The 17,833-nt window shown below is 48.9% G+C and overlaps 1 protein-coding gene across 1 annotated transcript in view; it reads left to right on the plus strand.

The window, feature by feature from the left end:
* Positions 1–17,833, plus strand: part of LOC149335545 (calcium-activated chloride channel regulator 3A-1-like) — a 79,998-nt gene that overhangs the window by 13,726 nt on the left and 48,439 nt on the right. The window contains exons 4-5 of the mRNA XM_089553964.1: positions 1,330–1,503; positions 2,465–2,592. Coding sequence (XP_089410090.1) covers positions 1,330–1,503; positions 2,465–2,592 — 302 coding nt within the window. The remainder of the gene's footprint in view (positions 1–1,329; positions 1,504–2,464; positions 2,593–17,833) is intronic.

The raw sequence follows: 17,833 nt of genomic DNA on the forward strand, positions 1-17,833 counted from the left end.
CTGCAACGACCCTCTTATTCATCAACCAGATCGCACAATAACCTCATCTACACACGCATTTATAGCAGTGCTCATGCCTTTAACTTTTCTCCGCTACCACGTGCTATATGTCTATGGAATGATCTTCCAAACTCCACTGCATCGCAGCGCAACCACGGCACGTTTCTTAATCATCTGGTCAAACATTATATCGATAACACCTAGCACGTTTTCTTCTTTGACCGAGCCATGCTTTTTTTTTTGTAACACCCTGTTGATCAGCCAATTTGTCTTACTGTGTATTTGCTCATGTTCTTTTTCCCCCTTACTATTATGTGTTATTTATATTCTAATTTTTTTTTTATCCAATGTTTTTATGCATGTATTTTGTACAGTCGTGATAGTTTGTAATCAGCTTTTAGAACATAACAGTGTTTGTTTCTACACATTTTTGTTTTTTTTCTAGCTACTGTTGTGCATATTTATTGCTCCCCCTTACACAATGCCTCCCTGGAGGCCTGTAAGGTATCTGTAAATAAATAAATAAATAAATAAATAGCGCCTTGAAAAAGAACGTTCAAATCTTTCCTCTGGAATACAACTCTATTCTTTAGATATGAAAAATAGCATTTCTAATTCCTCCTGGCTTTAACTCCAGCAGAAGCACTTGGCGTGTTCAGGCTGGTGCAGATGATAATGGGGTTTGTAGAGAAGCTGGGTAACGCAAAGTTTGGTCCATGAGAACGACCAGAATACAGTTCACAAATGCTTTGTCGCGGCCACGAACAAGATCAGTCTTTTCTGGAAGACAATCACCCCAGTAAAAGTTATCTGGTTTAATTACCAAACAAAACACATCAGCTGTTAGGGATCCCTACTGAAAAAAATTTCAATGATGCAATAACCTCATAGAGGCTTCATCATAGAATATCATACAATCTGAATGATATATCATACAAGTTGTATGATATTCTATGACATCTCTATGATGACTGTATGATTTTATAGAAATGTATGACATTTGTATAATAATGTTCTATGATTTGTATGATAAGTCTATTATATTTGTATGATGAACTGTATGAGTTTATTGCATCATACAAATTTTTTTAGGAGGTATGATTAGCATTAAAGAGAGATAAACACATCTAAAAGTAAAACCAGTTTTGCTCTTTCTTTGGGCAGGGACCCCTTTTAACAAAATAAGTAACTGCTGAGCTGCACACTATTTGGCGATCGCTAAAAAGCAGAAATGGAAAAAAAGCAGAACAATTTTTTATTTGTGTTGCGTTGATGACCTATCAGATGCGCTCACCACTTCGTAAGTGTGCGGGCGAATTGTTTTCTCAGACACGGCTGAACGCCTGCTCGGGCAGAATCGTCTTCATCCCGACAACGACCGACGGAGAAAGGTGCTCGATCGACAAAAAGTGCCGCTTTCTCGACGACTGCGTGGTGACCATCGCCCAGCCCGAATATGACCCCGTAGAATCGTCCATCATGTTCATGCCCAACGTCGCCAATGTAAGAAGTGGTCGCTTACTGTGGAGGGGAAGTGCGGCATCACCCGCTCAGTTTGAAGGGGCCTAGAGTTTACAAAAGCTTGTCAGTTTCTGAAGCAGAACAAGCAAGGGGGCGGCGGCTAAGAGGCCTGCCAGGTGATCACGATATCAACATGTAAGGATAGCAGCGGGCGATAGGTCTGCCCTCTTTCTTGCACCTTGTCGTGATTGAACTGCAGTTTCTGCCAGAGAAGCTATATTTATGATAGTTGGCAGACATGTCGCCCTGAATTCATATATTATTGATTAAGCCCGTGGGGTCAAAATCCATCATCAGTCATAAAGTTCGCCTATTGTGTGGACTGAAGGGGCTTCACCGCTCTGCAGCATTCCCACTGGCAGCAATGAAGAGATTTCACCATAAAAAACAATTGCGCTGCAGATGAGGACAAAAAATATCGATGTCACCAGACGGGAACTGACGTAAGCCGAACGAAATGACTTCAACATTCGGTAAATGAACCTAGATCTGCTAATGCTATCTATCTGATTGCCAACGCCTAATGGGTTAGATGTCCTAGTTAATTTTTGTATCCATTGCGTGCCAGTGATAGAAAAACTGTTTCTATTTTTGAGGGAGTCAAACTTTCTCGACAGATTGTGACTTTGCTGCACGCACCTCCTTGCCTGATGCCATGGCTGCTCACCCCACATTCCTTTTCCTTCTTGCGCTTTTACATGCCGTTCTCTCTCTATCCGACAGTGCAGGTTAGCCAATGAGAGCACCCTCCTTCATAACCTCCCTACTTTCCTGCAACGCTTTCACCCTATCTCAGTGATTATCGCTCCCAGCTGTGAGATATGAGCTTTGCTTCCATTGCCTGAGACCTCGGGCTCATAACAGCTTTACCTCCGCGTCGTCGTCTTCTTTGAAACATCGCCCTGTACCCTGATGTGCATAGACCAACTTTCCCCCGTTACAGGTCAGCTATTTCTGTGACAGCATCGACGGGCCCCGCCCCCACTACCCGTTCGCCCCGAACAAGCAGAACTACCTCTGCAATCAGCGGTCCACTTGGGATGTCATCAGCAAACACAAGGACTTCAAGAAGTGAGTGGGGTGCCCCTAGCCGCTGCCGGTCAGAAGTAATATCACTGGGGCTTGTAACAGTAGTTAACCGCCAGATCAGCAGTAATTATATTCACGACCATTTTCAAGATTCCCTCAGTGATTCTGAAAAAGCCATGATGGGTATGCAGAAGCCTTGTTCACTTTTGTGCAGCTATTGCAGAAGCTGACGAGGCTAGTTTCACAACATAGAAACGTGGTCACATTTGCACAAACCTCAGTACTAATGGTCACGCAGCGTTTCCTTCGAGTGCTGTTAGACCCATGGAAAGAGAGAACTTATATATCATGAATATACATTTTTTTACAGCAAGAAACCTGATCCACTTATAAAACGTTTTCAAACACATGATGCAGAGCTATAAATTTCAACACGTTTCAGTTATCTTAAAGAATCAGTTATGCTTAAATCACAACAATAACTAAACGAGAAAAAAACTAGTTTCGACATAAAATCTTCCACTATACTACCGCATGCCTTCCTTAGAGACCGACTGTGCTGACTATGCCGGTTATTAGTTATATTATCTAAGAATGTTCTGCAGTTTCTAACTGTCTTCGACGCATAACTGGAATATTTTCTGTCAGTGGCACTGACTAATTTCCGGTTGAGAAATGCGCACATGCTGTGGTCTACAAAAAGAAACAACTGGGGCGAGAGACAAAGCAACCTGAAATCCTTGTAGGTAAAGTACCGTTATTTCTAAAGCACTGCGTGCGTCCTTCATGGTGATTCGGGAAAGAAAAAAGTGAGGGAAGACATATACGGACGCATGTCTGAAACAGCGCAAGATCACATCGTGTTGAGAATCGGCAAGTATGCTTATTCACGAAATGAAACTGCAGAATAAAAGTCTCAAGGGATGACAAGATTGTTATATTGCACTCCTAGTGTGTAACTAACTAGAACAATTAAAAGATATGAGCACTTACTTAAAGAACCCTGGAAGCGACTTACGCTAATAATTTTGTGCCTATACTAGAGGTTCTCGTCTGGAGATGTTTAGTGGAAGCCAACAACGTCCCGGCAAAATTTAACACTCTCATCTGGGACCTTAAAAGGCACGAAATTCTACTTAGGGCCCTTATCCAGATTTATGTTTAGTAAAACGAGCTTATAATGCCTGTTTTCTGCCACTCTGATATTTGTCTGGTTGAGAAAATGGATTTCATATTGATGAGAAATGTCCTCAAAATTTCCCCGCTATGACGTCTGCGTCGCAAAGAACTCAAGGAGCACCGTTTTGAGGTGATTTTGAAGTAAATAATTGAATCACGGTATAGCTTAGTCCAGTCGTACCCGGACCCATATGACGCTTGTGGACCAACCGCCGTTTTCTTGCGAATCTGGCCGGTGGTAGTAGAGCAGAAGTGCGTACTAGAGTATTAGAGTACTATAGTACTAGAGTAGTGGAGTAGTAGAGTACATGAGTAGTACAGTAGTAGAATAGTAGGGTAGTAGAGTAGTAGAGTACATGAGTAGTAGAGTAGTACGGTAGTAAGTAGAGTAGTAAAGTAGATTTGGGAAATATGTTTAGCCTGCTTGGTTCGTGGTTTTGCTTTGCAAGGTCGTCGGCTAGTCTGACGACGATATAAGATTCAGGTTAATCTCAGATGATTCAGGTTAAGCTGATCTGATCTGCTCTTACCGCAGAAGGATGTTGGCGAAGAAGGATGTGAAATGCACAGCGCGAGTGAGTGTTCCAGTTTAACACGAAGGGCGACCTTCGGCGGGTATAGCACAGTGCTCTCGCGCAGTTGCTGGCGGAGCTGTTCAGTTCGCGCCTACGCGGGGTCGAAACCCGGTCACGCCATAAATTTTTTGTTATTTCTGCATGGGCTGTTCTTACGCTAGGTTTGGCCAAGGTCGCCTTCAGGGTCAAGGTTCACACAAACTCGGTGTTCTCTTTTATTTCGCTAGAGAAGCCCGAAACTGTCCTTGACTTGTGGTGGGCACGCTGGTTGAAGGAACATGGCGAAGCAACACAAAAATGTTGCAGAAACCACAACGCCGGTTTTCTATGAAGCGTGAGAGCTTTCTTAATGACCCCATGACACAGGTCACTATGAAGGCGGTATAATTCGTGTGTCTATTGGCGCCGTTCGTGAACACACGTGAGGACCGACATAAACGACAGTATTCTGCACGCGCTGCATTTAACCGCGGACTCGTTTTGCATAAAGTGCTGCACCAAGCAAGCGTCTACCACGCAGTAGTGATTGTTCTGGCACACGCCGGCGCCTAACCTCATGCCTCTTTTCGAGCCCTTCTCCGTGTTATCGCTGGTTTCGCTGGCGCGCCATTATTGCGGGTCTTCCCGCTTCTGCTCTAAGCGCACTACTTACTCAGCCTTCGCTGCACTTGAGTGCTAGCAACTCTGTAAACCTGCTGGGGGCGCTGTTATTCGCATCGACCTGCTTCGCTAAGTATCGGCGGCACTTGGCGCCTGTGGGTCGATTTTTAAGGCGAAAGACTTTAATAGCTCAGTTTCCCGTCCGTTCGACGTTACATCCTGCGCCTGGGGTGACTCAGCGATGAGCATGGCTGCCAAAAGGCGACGTCATCAAACGGTGCGAGAGAGTTACTGCGTAATTTCCTTTCCTCAAATACAATTTTCCTTTCTTTGTTACAGCCGCTCTTTCTCTTTCTCCTTTCAATCGTACTCCCTCCCTCACTCTACGGTGTGGTTTAGGTGTCCACTGAGACGACAGAGAATTACTGCACCATTTCCTTTCCTCAAAACCGTTGCGTTCAAAGGGCAAGTCATCGTGCCGAACGGGTGTTGGTGTTCTGTGGAATCTCTGGCAGCGCTGCAGCACGCTATCTCCGTTCCACTCCTAAAAGCGAAGCTTAAGCGTCATTAATCAGCACTTAATTAGTATATTGTTATTATTCAGTAATTTTTCATTAGTTAGTAATTAGTCATTAATTATGTGTGATGTCATCCAGTGGTGACGTCACCAGTGCCACAGAGACAGTAAAAGTGATGCGGAAAACAAACGCTTTCACCTCTACACACTCTATACTGTCAACGTGTTCCCTGAATTTTGTTGAGAAAGCAACACTCCGATAGCGAAAGCGAGACGTCAGGTGGCCGCCGTAGCTACGTTGACCTTGTTTCAATTGGTCTGAATGGTCGTGACGTCACATTGCGCGAAAATCAAACAGGTCCAATTGTACTTTGGCTAGTAACCATGCAACCAATAAAGGGATCTTATAGGGATGCATCAGGTAAGTGGAAGTGAGTTTAGTTAATTGCTTAACTAACCAATTAGCCTAATTAACATTTCTAGTGAGTGCGCATAAATAAATAAATCCGAGAAGGAAATTGGTCGAGTGCGGGAATCGAACCAGGGTCTCTGGAGTGCGAGACGAGCATGCTAACCACTCCGCCGTGCCAGCTTTTCTTTTTCTTTTTTGCCTCGCTTTGACACATAACATTCAAGAAAGCAGACAGTCAACAAACCACACTAAACGCTATGTACAGTCTTTGCCAAAAGTAACCCGGCACAGGTGGTTTGTTTCTTAGCCGCGTACCTAAGCCCTCATGACAGCCCTTAAGCTCTGATTCTGTGCAAAGAAAGGTGAGACCTTGTCCTTACATTATGGCACCGTTCGGTCTTTGGGGCTGCTGCAAATGCTCCGTTATACGTTTGAGAAGCGAAAACCTGTTGCTCGGTTACTTTTGGCAAAGGGAGTACATACACACGGCACTGTCGTGGTCAGCCAGCACGAATCTGGCTTCGTCAGATTAAAATTCACGCTAATTGCACAGCGGCTCTAGTCTCGAGAGCCACTCCGGAGGCTCCGCAGCGGCTCTCTGGATGGCTAGAAACCCGTCCTTGCTTTCTCGAAAGCAAGTTCAGGCAGGTCTTGCGTCTTCGTCACAATGGTAGCCTGCCATTCTGGGGCGCCATATACAGTGGAGGCCATATACAAGGACCCATTCGGGCCAAGTGTTAATTCTTTCTTTCGGGTTCACTGCAATACAGCCCAAAAATATACCTCTTCCCAACAGTTTAAAAGCACGTGGTCAATTGTTTCCGGCTTTCTGCAAGTTAAACAGTGAGATACAGGGCAGAACAACCGCAATCTCAAAAGAAGATTGGCGCGGCATAATAAAGAAATAGAGGATTACGCGTTTAAACTGTGCCAACAAAATTGGAATAGCAAATGCAACGAAATGGAGAGGAGCATGAATCTCCCCCAGACGTGGAACATTCTTAGGCATCTCATAGACCCCAAAAAATCCAAGACCCAAGCAAAAGTTACAATGACCAAAGTTAGACACGCGTGTGGGGAATACGATGACGAAAGCTTCATACGTAAACTAGCTGAAACCTACATAGGAGATACAAATAAAAGCCGGCTTCCCGATTATGAAGGAGCCCCGAACGAGGCCCTGGACGCGCCCATTACGGTAGCCGAGGTAAGGGCTGAAATAGTCAGACTCAAAACCAGATCGGTTCCTGGTCCAGACGGGATTACGAACACAATGTTAAGGAACCTCGACGACAACTCCATAAAGGCCCTCACAGGTTACATGCAGGAGTGCTGGGAGAAGGGCGAGATTCCCCCGCAATGGAAAACGGCCACCGTGGTCCTAATACCTAAGCCTGGGAAGCAGCCGCAGATAGGGAACCTCCGACCTATATCCCTGACATCGTGCGTAGGAAAACTAATGGAGCATGTCGTCCAAACCAGAATATCGAATTACATGGAAAAGAATAGGAGGTGGCCAGATGAGATGTATGGATTCCGACCACATCTCAGCACACAAGATGTCATGCTGCGATTAAAACATGATATCATTGACTCCAGAACCAAGGATGCAAAGGTTATCCTAGGTCTCGATCTAAAAAAGGCATTTGATAACGTCAAACATGAGGCAATATTGAAAGGACTCAGCCACGCCGGAGTAGGCCACAAAACCTATCGCTACATAAGTGACTTCCTCACAGATAGAACTGCGAGCATAAGCTTCCAGGAGATTAAATCCGGGGAAATAAAGCTGGGAAGCAAGGGAACCCCTCAAGGGTCGGTGCTATCACCCATTCTCTTTAACATGGCCATGAGAGAACTCCCGGGCGAACTTGAGAAAATTGGCAACCCAAACTTAGAATATAGCCTGTATGCGGACGACATTAATCTATGGATCAACCGAGGAAGTGATGCAGAGATTAACCAAACCCTACAGGCAGCTGCCAATATTATTTCGATGTATGCAGAAGAAAGGGGCTTAGAATGTTCGCCCGAAAAATCTGAAATATTCATATATAACGATAAGGCTCTGAGGAACAAACCACCCTCGGAAATTCAGATTTCTGTAGGAGGAAAGGAGGTGCCCAAAGTGGACACAATCAGAATCCTAGGCCTTTATATGCAATCAAATGGAAAAAACATGACAACCATCAAAAAGCTTGAGAGCCACGTGATGCAGACCCTCAATCTCATCAAACGTGTCTCAAGCAAAAGAGGCGGTCTTAAAGAAAAAAACCTACTTAGGCTCATACAAGCTTTCATAATAAGTAGAGTCAGCTACGCTACGCCGTACCTAAATCTCAAAGCAGCAGAGAGGAACAAGATCGACGCTCTCATAAGGAAGTGCGTCAAGAAAGCTCTAGGCCTGCCCATGTGCACATCCTCGGAAAAACTCCTATCACTGGGCATACATAACACGCTTACAGAGCTTGCAGAAGCAGTCTATACATCACAGCTAGAGAGACTCAGCATAACACATGCCGGAAGAGCCACACTAGCCAAAGTCGGACTCAAAACAGATAGGGGAGCTAGACAGAGGGAGGATATCGACATGGAGATTAGGAGCAATCTCAGGATTCCCCCCTTACCCAAGAACATGCACCCAGAAATAAACAAGGAAAGAAGACAAAAACGGGCACAGGTGATAGACCGCATCTACGGTGACAAGCCTGACGAGGAGGTCGCCTACGTAGACGCAGCGGGTGATATACATAGTCAGTACACGACCGTCGCGGTAGTGAACGGAGCGGGTAGCCTCATTACGGCCGCAACCGTCTTAGGGACAAACACTGAGACGGCGGAGGAGGTCGCAATAGCACTAGCTTGCATCGGTTCCAAAGCTAAATACGTCATAAGCGACAGCAAAGCTGCAGTCCAAAATTTTAGTAGAGGGAGAGTCTCTCCCCTCGCTGCCAAAATTTTAAGACAAGCTACATTGAATAGAACAATCAATATAATCTGGACCCCCGCGCACGAATCTGTCCGTGGCAACGAGGCGGCCCACGAGGTGGCTCGAGATCTCTACCACCGAGCTGCACACGACGGTCCACCGCTCGTAGATCACGGGAGAGAAGGGCGACTAATTTCCTGTCAGGAAGTTACAGAATATTATAGACAACATCGCAGGCACTTTCCCCCGCCTAGCATAACACTCAACAATCAACAGGCTGTGGCGTGGAGGCGTCTACAAACAGATGTCTACCCACACCCAATTCTATGCAAACATTTAATTCCTGAAATAGAAGACGATAAATGCAAGAAGTGCGGAGCGAGAGGGTCCCTCGACCACATAATATGGGAGTGTAGCCAATCCCCAGGCAGGGCGAAGAACATTAATAGTAGAGACGCCTGGGAGACCTTGCTCCGGAGCTCGGACCCTGAGCTCCAGCTCACCGCCGTCCGACTGGCTGAAGAGGCCGCCGGGATACAAGATCCCGGCCAGCATCTGACGCGACTACCCCATGCGGCCGGATCTCTCCTGATCCTCCTCCCTCAACTGAGGGTATGGGACAGGGGAGGTCTGGGTGAGGTAGTCTCATTCTGTTGGACAATAAATGTTTTTCACTCACTCACTCCAGGGCGAAAAAAAATCCCTTTCCTTCTAAAAATTTTTTAACCGGTAAGGTGCCAGTGTGCAGCTTAAAAAAGAAGGTTTTTGTTCCTGGCGGCACCTGCCTTAATTTCAATTCTCTTTAAAACATCTCTGCTGGGCCTCCACTGTACAAGACCCTGTACAAGGGCACTGGTAAAACTATATCGCACAAAGCACGGTACAGCTTCTTCCGTTTCACATTCGACAGAAAATCATTTGAAAACCGCGCGGAAAGGAATCTCACACTCGCTACAATTTCCCGGTAAAAGCCGTTGATCCTAAAGTAATCCTCAGTAGTAGAGACTAAATACTCCGGCAGCATGCGCCGCAGCCCGACTTTGCATACGGTGCGCAAAAACGGGTCTGTTGTGTCCCGAAAAAACAAAAAACCATTGACCAGCTGCCGCAAACACAAATGGCCCAGTCCCAGGCCTCCGTCTTGTACCCTTCTGAATAAGCTGGTCCGGCTGCAGCGCACCCATTCAGACGACCAGATGAAGAAGGCGAAAATCCTGTGTAGCTTTTGAGCGTTAAACCTTAAACAGTGCAATACCTGCATTACGTACCAGAGCCTGCTGATAAAGGACAAGTTGCAAACAGTGACCCTGGCAAAAATAGATAAGGTTGTGCCTTTCCACTTATCCGCTCTCTCCCGTACCTCTTTGACCTGACCCTTCCAATACTGTTCAGCATAGAGCGGTAAGCATAGAGCGGAAGCCCCAAGTACTTATCTGGTGTTGTCGTCCAAGGCACAATGGCGAACCGTTCAGGCCTAGATGGCCACCTTCCATGCCAAAGCCCCACACACTTCGACCAATTAACCCCGCTGCCGGTAGCTTGGCTGAATTCGCATACACATTTAAGAGACTCTCTTATGCCTCCCTCGTCAACCGCAAACACAGCAATGTCATCTGCGTACGCCAAGAGCTTTACTTCGGCTGCTTATAAACTGAATCCATTGATACTCCCGTTTTTCAGTGTTTTCAAGAAAGGCTCTCGACATAAATACAAAATAACAGGGGTATGAGGGGAGAGCCCTGGCGCACCGAACGCTGCGTGCAAATGGCGGCTCCTAAACCCTTGTTAACAATCAATCTCGTCGTGCAGTTCATTTCATTTTATTACCTTAAAGACCCCTCGCGGGGTATTACATAAGGGGTGGGATTAGCAGAAAAGGTACAAGACAAATGCTATTTGTGTTCCGGTATGCCACGACCACGCCCTCACGGATAACCGAACCTGCATTAACGTGGCCTAATACAGCAAACAAAAGTTCATGCGCGAAGCAGTCAAATGACTTTTCTAGATCAATTTGCAGAACAGCCACCCGACCATCAGTCCCATCACAGCATTCTAAGGCACTCCGCGCTACGTGAACATTGGTAAAAATGGACCAGCCTTTAATACCGCAGGTCTGATGGGGACCAACTAAAGAATAAATGGCATTCTGCGACCTTCGCGTCAAAACCTTCATGAAAAGTTTCTACTCGAAGTTAGTGAGTGCTATTGGTCGGTATGCTGTAACCTGTCGTGATCTATCAATGTCTTCCGTTTTGGGAACCAGAACAGTATGGGACGACCCGTGTGACGGAGGCCGTGCTTTTACTTTAAAGGCTTCATTAAAGATTACGTTCAAGACCAGGGAAAGAACATGTTTGGATTCTTTACAGAAAGCCGCACTGAACCCGTCCGGTCCAGGCGACTTACCAGGGTTTAAACTGTCTATTGCTTGCTCCACTTCCCCTTGCGTTATTTCCCGCTCTAATCTGTCTTTTGTTTCGTCGTCAAGACGCGGTACGTGGGCTAGAAACACCTCCTTAAATTTGCTAACATCAACCGGATGCGATGCGAAGAGCGCCTGATAATGCTCGAAAAAGAGTGCTTTGATGTGATCGATGTCCGTTTGACACACTATTCTTTATTCTATTTCGTTCATGTGGTTTCTTTTGTCAGGAGCTTTTTCTAAACCAAGAGCTCGTTTCGTTGGCGCTTCCCCTGCAGCTGTGTCTTCTGCCCTCGCCCTCACCAGCGCTCCCCGATAACGTTTTTCTTCGATTAGCTCTAGCTTTTGTTTGGTTTTTCTTATGTCTTCTATCCATTTACCAGGCGCTCGGCAATCCTGTTTTAGCATCTTCTGAAGCAGTGCCTTTAGCTACGTTTCCTGTTGTTTCGCCTCATGATGTATACAGGTAGCTCTTTCTATTGCTTTTAAGTTTGGTTCAGTTTTATTGGCTTATTGGGGTTTAATGTCCCAAAGCAACTCGGGCTATGAGGGACACCGTAGTGAAGGGCTGCGGAAATTTCGACCAACTGGGGTTCTTTACGTGCACTGACATCGCACAGTACACGTTCCTCTAGAGTTTCGCCTCCATCGAAATTCGGCCGCCGCGCCCGTGATCGAACCCGCGTCTTTCGGGCCAGTAACCGAGCGCCCTAGCTACTGAGCCACCGCGGCTGGGCCTCTTAATTTTAAAGTTGCTTTAGTGAGCTCCCGCTGCTGCCATATCCTCATGTTTCTACTGGGTTCTATTTTTGATATTTCTTTTACAGTTCGGCTATAAAACTCGTCCAGAAGTAAATTGTCATTTAATTTCCACATTTCCCACGAAAAACTATTCCCCTTCTTAACGATCCCTATGCTGCATTGAACCAAACGATTGTCAGAAAATGATGCCGGCATAACTCTAAAACTATTGCATTTAGGTACGGTAGCCACAGATGCATAAATGCGATCTAGCCGTGCGTGACTTGAGCCCTGGAATCGTGTGTACTTTGCAGCGCGCGCTCCTTGAGGCACTCTGCCACATTCTCTAGGTTGCATTTCTCGATCATTCGCAACAACACTTCAGTGCTTTTATCTCGAAAACCGCGTACGCTTGTCTAATCGCACCCTCTAAGGACTCAGTTGTAATCGCCCATAACAATGAGCTTTCTGTCCGTGCGAAGCCGGTTTCGACATTTTCAGAAAACGTGGCTCGGCCATAAACCGCATTAGGCGCGTACAAGCAAACAATACTCCAGTCAGTGTTGCTCAGTGAAAAAGCGAGTGACACGTATCGACCCGACATGCACGAATGATGACCGCGTACCTCTAGCTCCGGCAACTTCTGAACAAAAAGAACACAACCAGCCCATGTGCCCACAGCATGGCTAACGACGGCAAAATACCTAGACGTGAAGCGTCGCACCATGCTGCCGGTCTCTTCTTCGCCGTCAAATTTAGTCTCCTGAACAGCCAGTACATCAATATCCTGCTCCGTCATAAGTCGGTACAGCTGCCTTTGTTTTCTTTTACCTGCAAAACCTCTAACGTTTAGGATGGCGACATTGAACTGCGATGCTGAAGCCATTTTTACATAGGAAGAAGAGACCGAAAGCACAGTGCTTACCTCCTGCCGTCTAGCATGTCGCTAGACGTTGCCGTCGCCGCCGGTGTCGTCCGGCGCGAGCACTTGCCCATGGTTAGGAGGCGCCTTGTCGCCGCCACGTTTGTCCTAGGGAACCTTTGGACGCGGCCGCAGACTGGTCCGTCGTGCTTGATACGCTTTTGCCGGTGGTTCCTCCACGCTGGTTTCTGCTGACTTGTCTCCGTTTGGCTTGGTCTCGGCCTGCGGACGCTTCACCGGGGTAGTGGCACCGGTAGTCATGCGGGCGTCGGCCTTATGGTCCTGGTCCTCGCTGGCCGGCTTTGATTCCACGAGCACGGGTACTGGCGGGCTGGCTCCATCTTTTGGCGCCGTCAAACATGGGTCACTGGTTGGCGACCCGCTCTCCTGTGCGACCGTCGTGCCAGCGTTGCTCCTCGCAACAGCTGGCTCAACCACCACCCCCTCGATTTTGCCCGCGTCGTCAGCACCGCTCGCTCCTTCCTCCGCTTCGACGACGTCCATGAGTTCTGCCGAGTCGCTCGCCGCTACGCATCCGGTATTTGACGCGTAGGTGCGAACGCACTCAACCTCCGAGTGTAAATAGCGTCGACACTTCGAGCACTTGGGCACCTTGCAATCGCGGCGAACGTGCCCCGTGCCTCCGCAACGTAGACACTGCATCGGCCGCCCGGGTACCACCACGAGAACCAACTCACCAGCGACTCTAACCTGGTGGGACAGGTCGTCCACCTCCATGCCTGGCTTCATCTTTAGTTGCACGGTCTCGTGGTGGACCCCTTCTCCTTCATACCGGCGACGCGCCAACGCTCCTGGCTGGCCTCGGTGACGTTGCAGAACGCCGCGAATGCCGTGCGCATGTCCTCGTGGGCGACGCCGTGTGGCATCCAGTGCAGGCGCAACATTACCTGGTGGTCTTCCGGGTCGAAGGCAATGGAGCGGCGTCCCTTTGCTTCGAGATCCTTCAATGCGGCCAGTCTCTTTGCGGCATCCGCGGTAGTGAACGTAACTTCCCGCACGTGGTTTATCTGGTATGCCCCCAACGCCACAACATTGGTGAGCGTACCAACGTTGGCGAGGGTGTCTCGGAAGTCCTCGACCCTGTAGGGCCTCACACACACGTTACTGTGCAGGAACACCGTGTTTAAAATGACAGGACCAGTGGGCAGGATAGGCAGAACAATCTCGTACTCCTTATCTTCGTCGCTGGTAAACCTGTTTCCGCTACTAGCAACGGCAGCTATCGCCGCTCCGTGGGAGCCCGTGATCCTGCAACCGTCCGCTATCGTGTCAGGAAGTAGAGTACTCCGCCATGCCAGCTCGATGTTTCGGAACGAACAAAGGCGCGTCTAGTGAATACCGTGTCTTCGATCACAATCATCTTCCTCCCTACCAGTTATGGCAAGGTTCAGTTGTCCACCGAGATATGCGAGATAGATTCATTTCCTTTCCTCAGAAACCAATTTACCGACGATCAAGGCGTAGAGCCGAACGGGCGGTGATGGTGGTGGTGAAAACTTTTTTTTTTGGTAGAATAGAGTTTGGGAGCCACAGAGTGGCCCCGCTACATGGTCAGCGCCCGTAGTCCGGGACACCGCATGATGAGGCCCCGTCTCGTGTCCATTTCACCAGAGCCCATTGGGACTCAAGCCAGGAGCAGTTGAGGAGGGTAGGCTCCCATGCCTCTCAGGAAGGGGTAGGAGAAGGGAGAGGTGTGGTTTTGAGCACATGCCCACACCATGTGGAAGATATCACAGCTCTCCCCACAGTGGGGGCATCGCCCATCCATGCTAGGATCGTAATGTTTGATGAATGCAGGACAGAGTAGAGTACCTTTTTGCAGGCACCTTAAAGTTCGCTCCTTCGTCTTAGTCAGCACCTTTGCAGGGGCCCGGAAACGGCGGTGGTTGTCGCTATGACGCTTTATTGTTTCCCTGAACCGCAGCAGCGGCTGGTTACTCCCCGAGCCGGAAGAGCTGGGATGAGGAGCCCGGTGAGTAAGCGCTCGGGCATCCGCGCCAGCGGCCTCATTACCTCGGAAGCCCTGGTGGCCAGAAGCCCAAATAATTCGTTTCGGTGTTGGATCAGTGGCAGTCCGTCTTAGAATACAAGACGCTAAGGGGGGGGGGGGGGGGGGGCTGTCGGGGTCTCCCCTGCCAAGTAAGGATTACATGATTTTCGGGAGTCGGTGATGCTCATTCTCGAATGGGCGTGAACGGCAGCAAGCACTATCGCTACTTCCTCGGCTAGCATTGAATTCGGGGCTCGAAAGGAGAGTCCCTCAACGCGAATTTCCTAGTGAACGACAGCGGCCGTGTAAAATCCCGTGGGCGATGGCCCTGCTACCTCTACATAGCAAACACCGGATGGCGGTGGTGAACACATTAAGAAGGGAAAGGAGGTAGGTAAGTTTGGATCAGCCCGTAAGGGACCGACCCTTACAAGTGGCGCTGGCCGCCGCACGGGCGCGCCCGACTAAGGCTTGTTGGGCCTCTAGGTCGTGGCAGCCAAGCAGGGTCGCCTCCCAGTCCTCGCGGGTTGGGGTGGGGATGGGGGAACATCCGGGTTGCAAGGGCAGGCCCACACCATGTGATAGGTGTCAGAAGATACCGCACTACAGTGCGCGCAGCTGCCGTTACAGGGGGGGTCAAAATGTTTTAGTGCTCCTGGGCAAAGTAATCTATTTTTGAGAAAGCGGAGAAGGAGCCGCTCATCCGCCTTTACATGGGCGACGGTAAAGACGAACACTGTCTTGAAAATAGGTTGTAACATCTTTGAAGGTAAAGATCGGATTATGATCGGGTTCCTCATCGTGTGGGGAGGAGAAAACAGCCCGGTTAGAGAGCTCGCAGGCGGCGGCGTCTGCTGCCTCGATTCCTGCCAACCCCTGATGAGCGGGGGCCCATATAAGGTAACACAGTGTGTGGGGTCCGTATCCGGTATGCAATTTTGGTAGATTCGATAGGATAGGAAGGGAGCTCAGCCTTGTTCCACGTTCCGACAGGCTCCTCGCGAGTCGGTGATTATGTATTTTGAATCGGAATGTGAGGCCGCGAGAGCAAACGCGACCTCTTCTACTTGCGTTGCACTGCGGGCCCTGAAGGTGAGGCCGTTAACTCTCTTGCTTTTGGGAACTACCGCGACCGTGTACCATGCCCCGTGGTGAGGGCCGGAGGCATCCACGTAGTACACACCTGTTTTGTTGCCCTAATGTCGGGCTAGGGCTTCCGCTCGTGCCAGGCGCCGACCATTATGGTCTGCATGTGATATGTTGGCTGGAAGAGGCCGCACGTGGAGGGCACGTCTCGACAGTTCTGGGATGCGAAACCTGTCTTCCATGGGAGGGGTGTGTTGGATATGGAATCGAGCAAGTAAGCGGCGACCCGACTCCATTAGCGACAAGCGCATGTACTGGCTTGTAAGGTGCGCCTCCCGGAAGTCCCGGAATGTATGCACCACCCCAAGGGCCATAAGCTGGCTGTTTGAAGTAGTGATGGGGAGGTCAAGGGCACGCTTAAATATTTTGCGAAGGATCACCTCGAGCGCATCCTCGCCTTGCTTTCGTAGGTGGAGATAAGGAGTCGAATAGAGAAGTCGACTGGTTACGAAGGCGTTTGCCAGACGCAAGGCATCTTTACTTCGTAACCCCCCGTGTTTGTTTGAAACCCGGCGGACCATGCGGCCCACCTGGACCCCACCTTTCGGAGTTTGGCCAGTGTAGTGTCTGGCCGTCTGTGTTTGTGGATGTAGAGTACGAGTACCCGTATCTCGTCAGTTTGCATATGGGACCACTCTCAAGGCAGAGATATTTTAGTCGTGCACATTTGGGAGGTGCGGAGGTGCACAAATACCATTTTTTGAGGGGAACATTGAAGACCGCAACGGCTGTTGTAGTGGTCTACTATCGTCGCCGCTGTTTGAAGGCTGGTTTCAAAGTCCCCGCTGCTGCCCTGCGTGGCCTATAGGGGTATGTCATCGGCGCACAGGGCGTTCTGTACGCCGGCGACACCACCCAGCTGGGTCGGGAGGTGCATCATAGCCAGATTGAAGGGCAGCGTGGAAACTACTGCCCCTTGTGGGGTTCCCGCGTGCCGAGTAGGTAAGGACCATGCTCTCTATCTTGGATGCGGATAAAGGGCTGACATCATAATTGGCATATTTATCGTAATGTGCTGAGGCCACAGTCGGTCTGGCTTAGGTTACTGAGCATGATCTCGTGTGTTACATTGTCAAATGCCCCTTTAAGATCTAAGGCGAGTACTACCCGATCATTATGGGGGCATTCGAGGGGGTCAAGGACTTCCCGATTGAGTTGCACGAGGACATCGTATGCGGACCTGTGTAGGCGGAATCCGAACATGGTGCTCGCAAAGACATGTTTGTGTTCAAGATATGCAGATAACCGATCCCGCATCATCGTCTCCATTAGTTTGCCCACACAAGAGGTGAGAGAGAAGGGGCGAGGATTATCTGTGTCACCTGGTTCGGTTGCTTTAGGAATAAAACTGGCCAGAGCCGTTTTCCACTCGATTGGAAGGGGGGGTGTCTCCGCGCCAAGTTGCATTGATGTAGTCGAGAAGGAACTGGTATGCCAAGTCGGGCAGGTTCCATTTCATTTTGGCGAGAGCCGCCCGCTGATCATGGAGATGGAAAGCTTAATCCAGCTCCATGTTCTCTTTACCTGCATAAGAGTACGCAGATCTACGGGGGTCTGGGGCTGTGCACAAATACCGGTCCCGAAGTTGCTGTGCCAGTTGAGTGAGCTGCCAGGGAAAGCGTGCATGGCTCGCTGCAAATGTTTTTGTGTTCCGGTTCTTGTTTGGGTTGGGTCGATTAGGCCTCGAAAGAGACGCTAAGTGTTGCGGCTGGACATTTGTCGCGCTGCCGTGTTGCATCTATCCATCCAGTTGGATTCGGCGAGTTGGGCGGCGTACTTTGCCCATTTCTGGGTAAGCTCCGCAACTAGAGCTTTAAGCTTTCTAT

The sequence above is a fragment of the Amblyomma mixtum genome, chromosome 7, assembly GCF_055824585.1.
Source record: "Amblyomma mixtum isolate Tamu chromosome 7, ASM5582458v1, whole genome shotgun sequence".
In the NCBI taxonomy this organism is placed as follows: Eukaryota; Metazoa; Arthropoda; class Arachnida; order Ixodida; family Ixodidae; genus Amblyomma; species Amblyomma mixtum.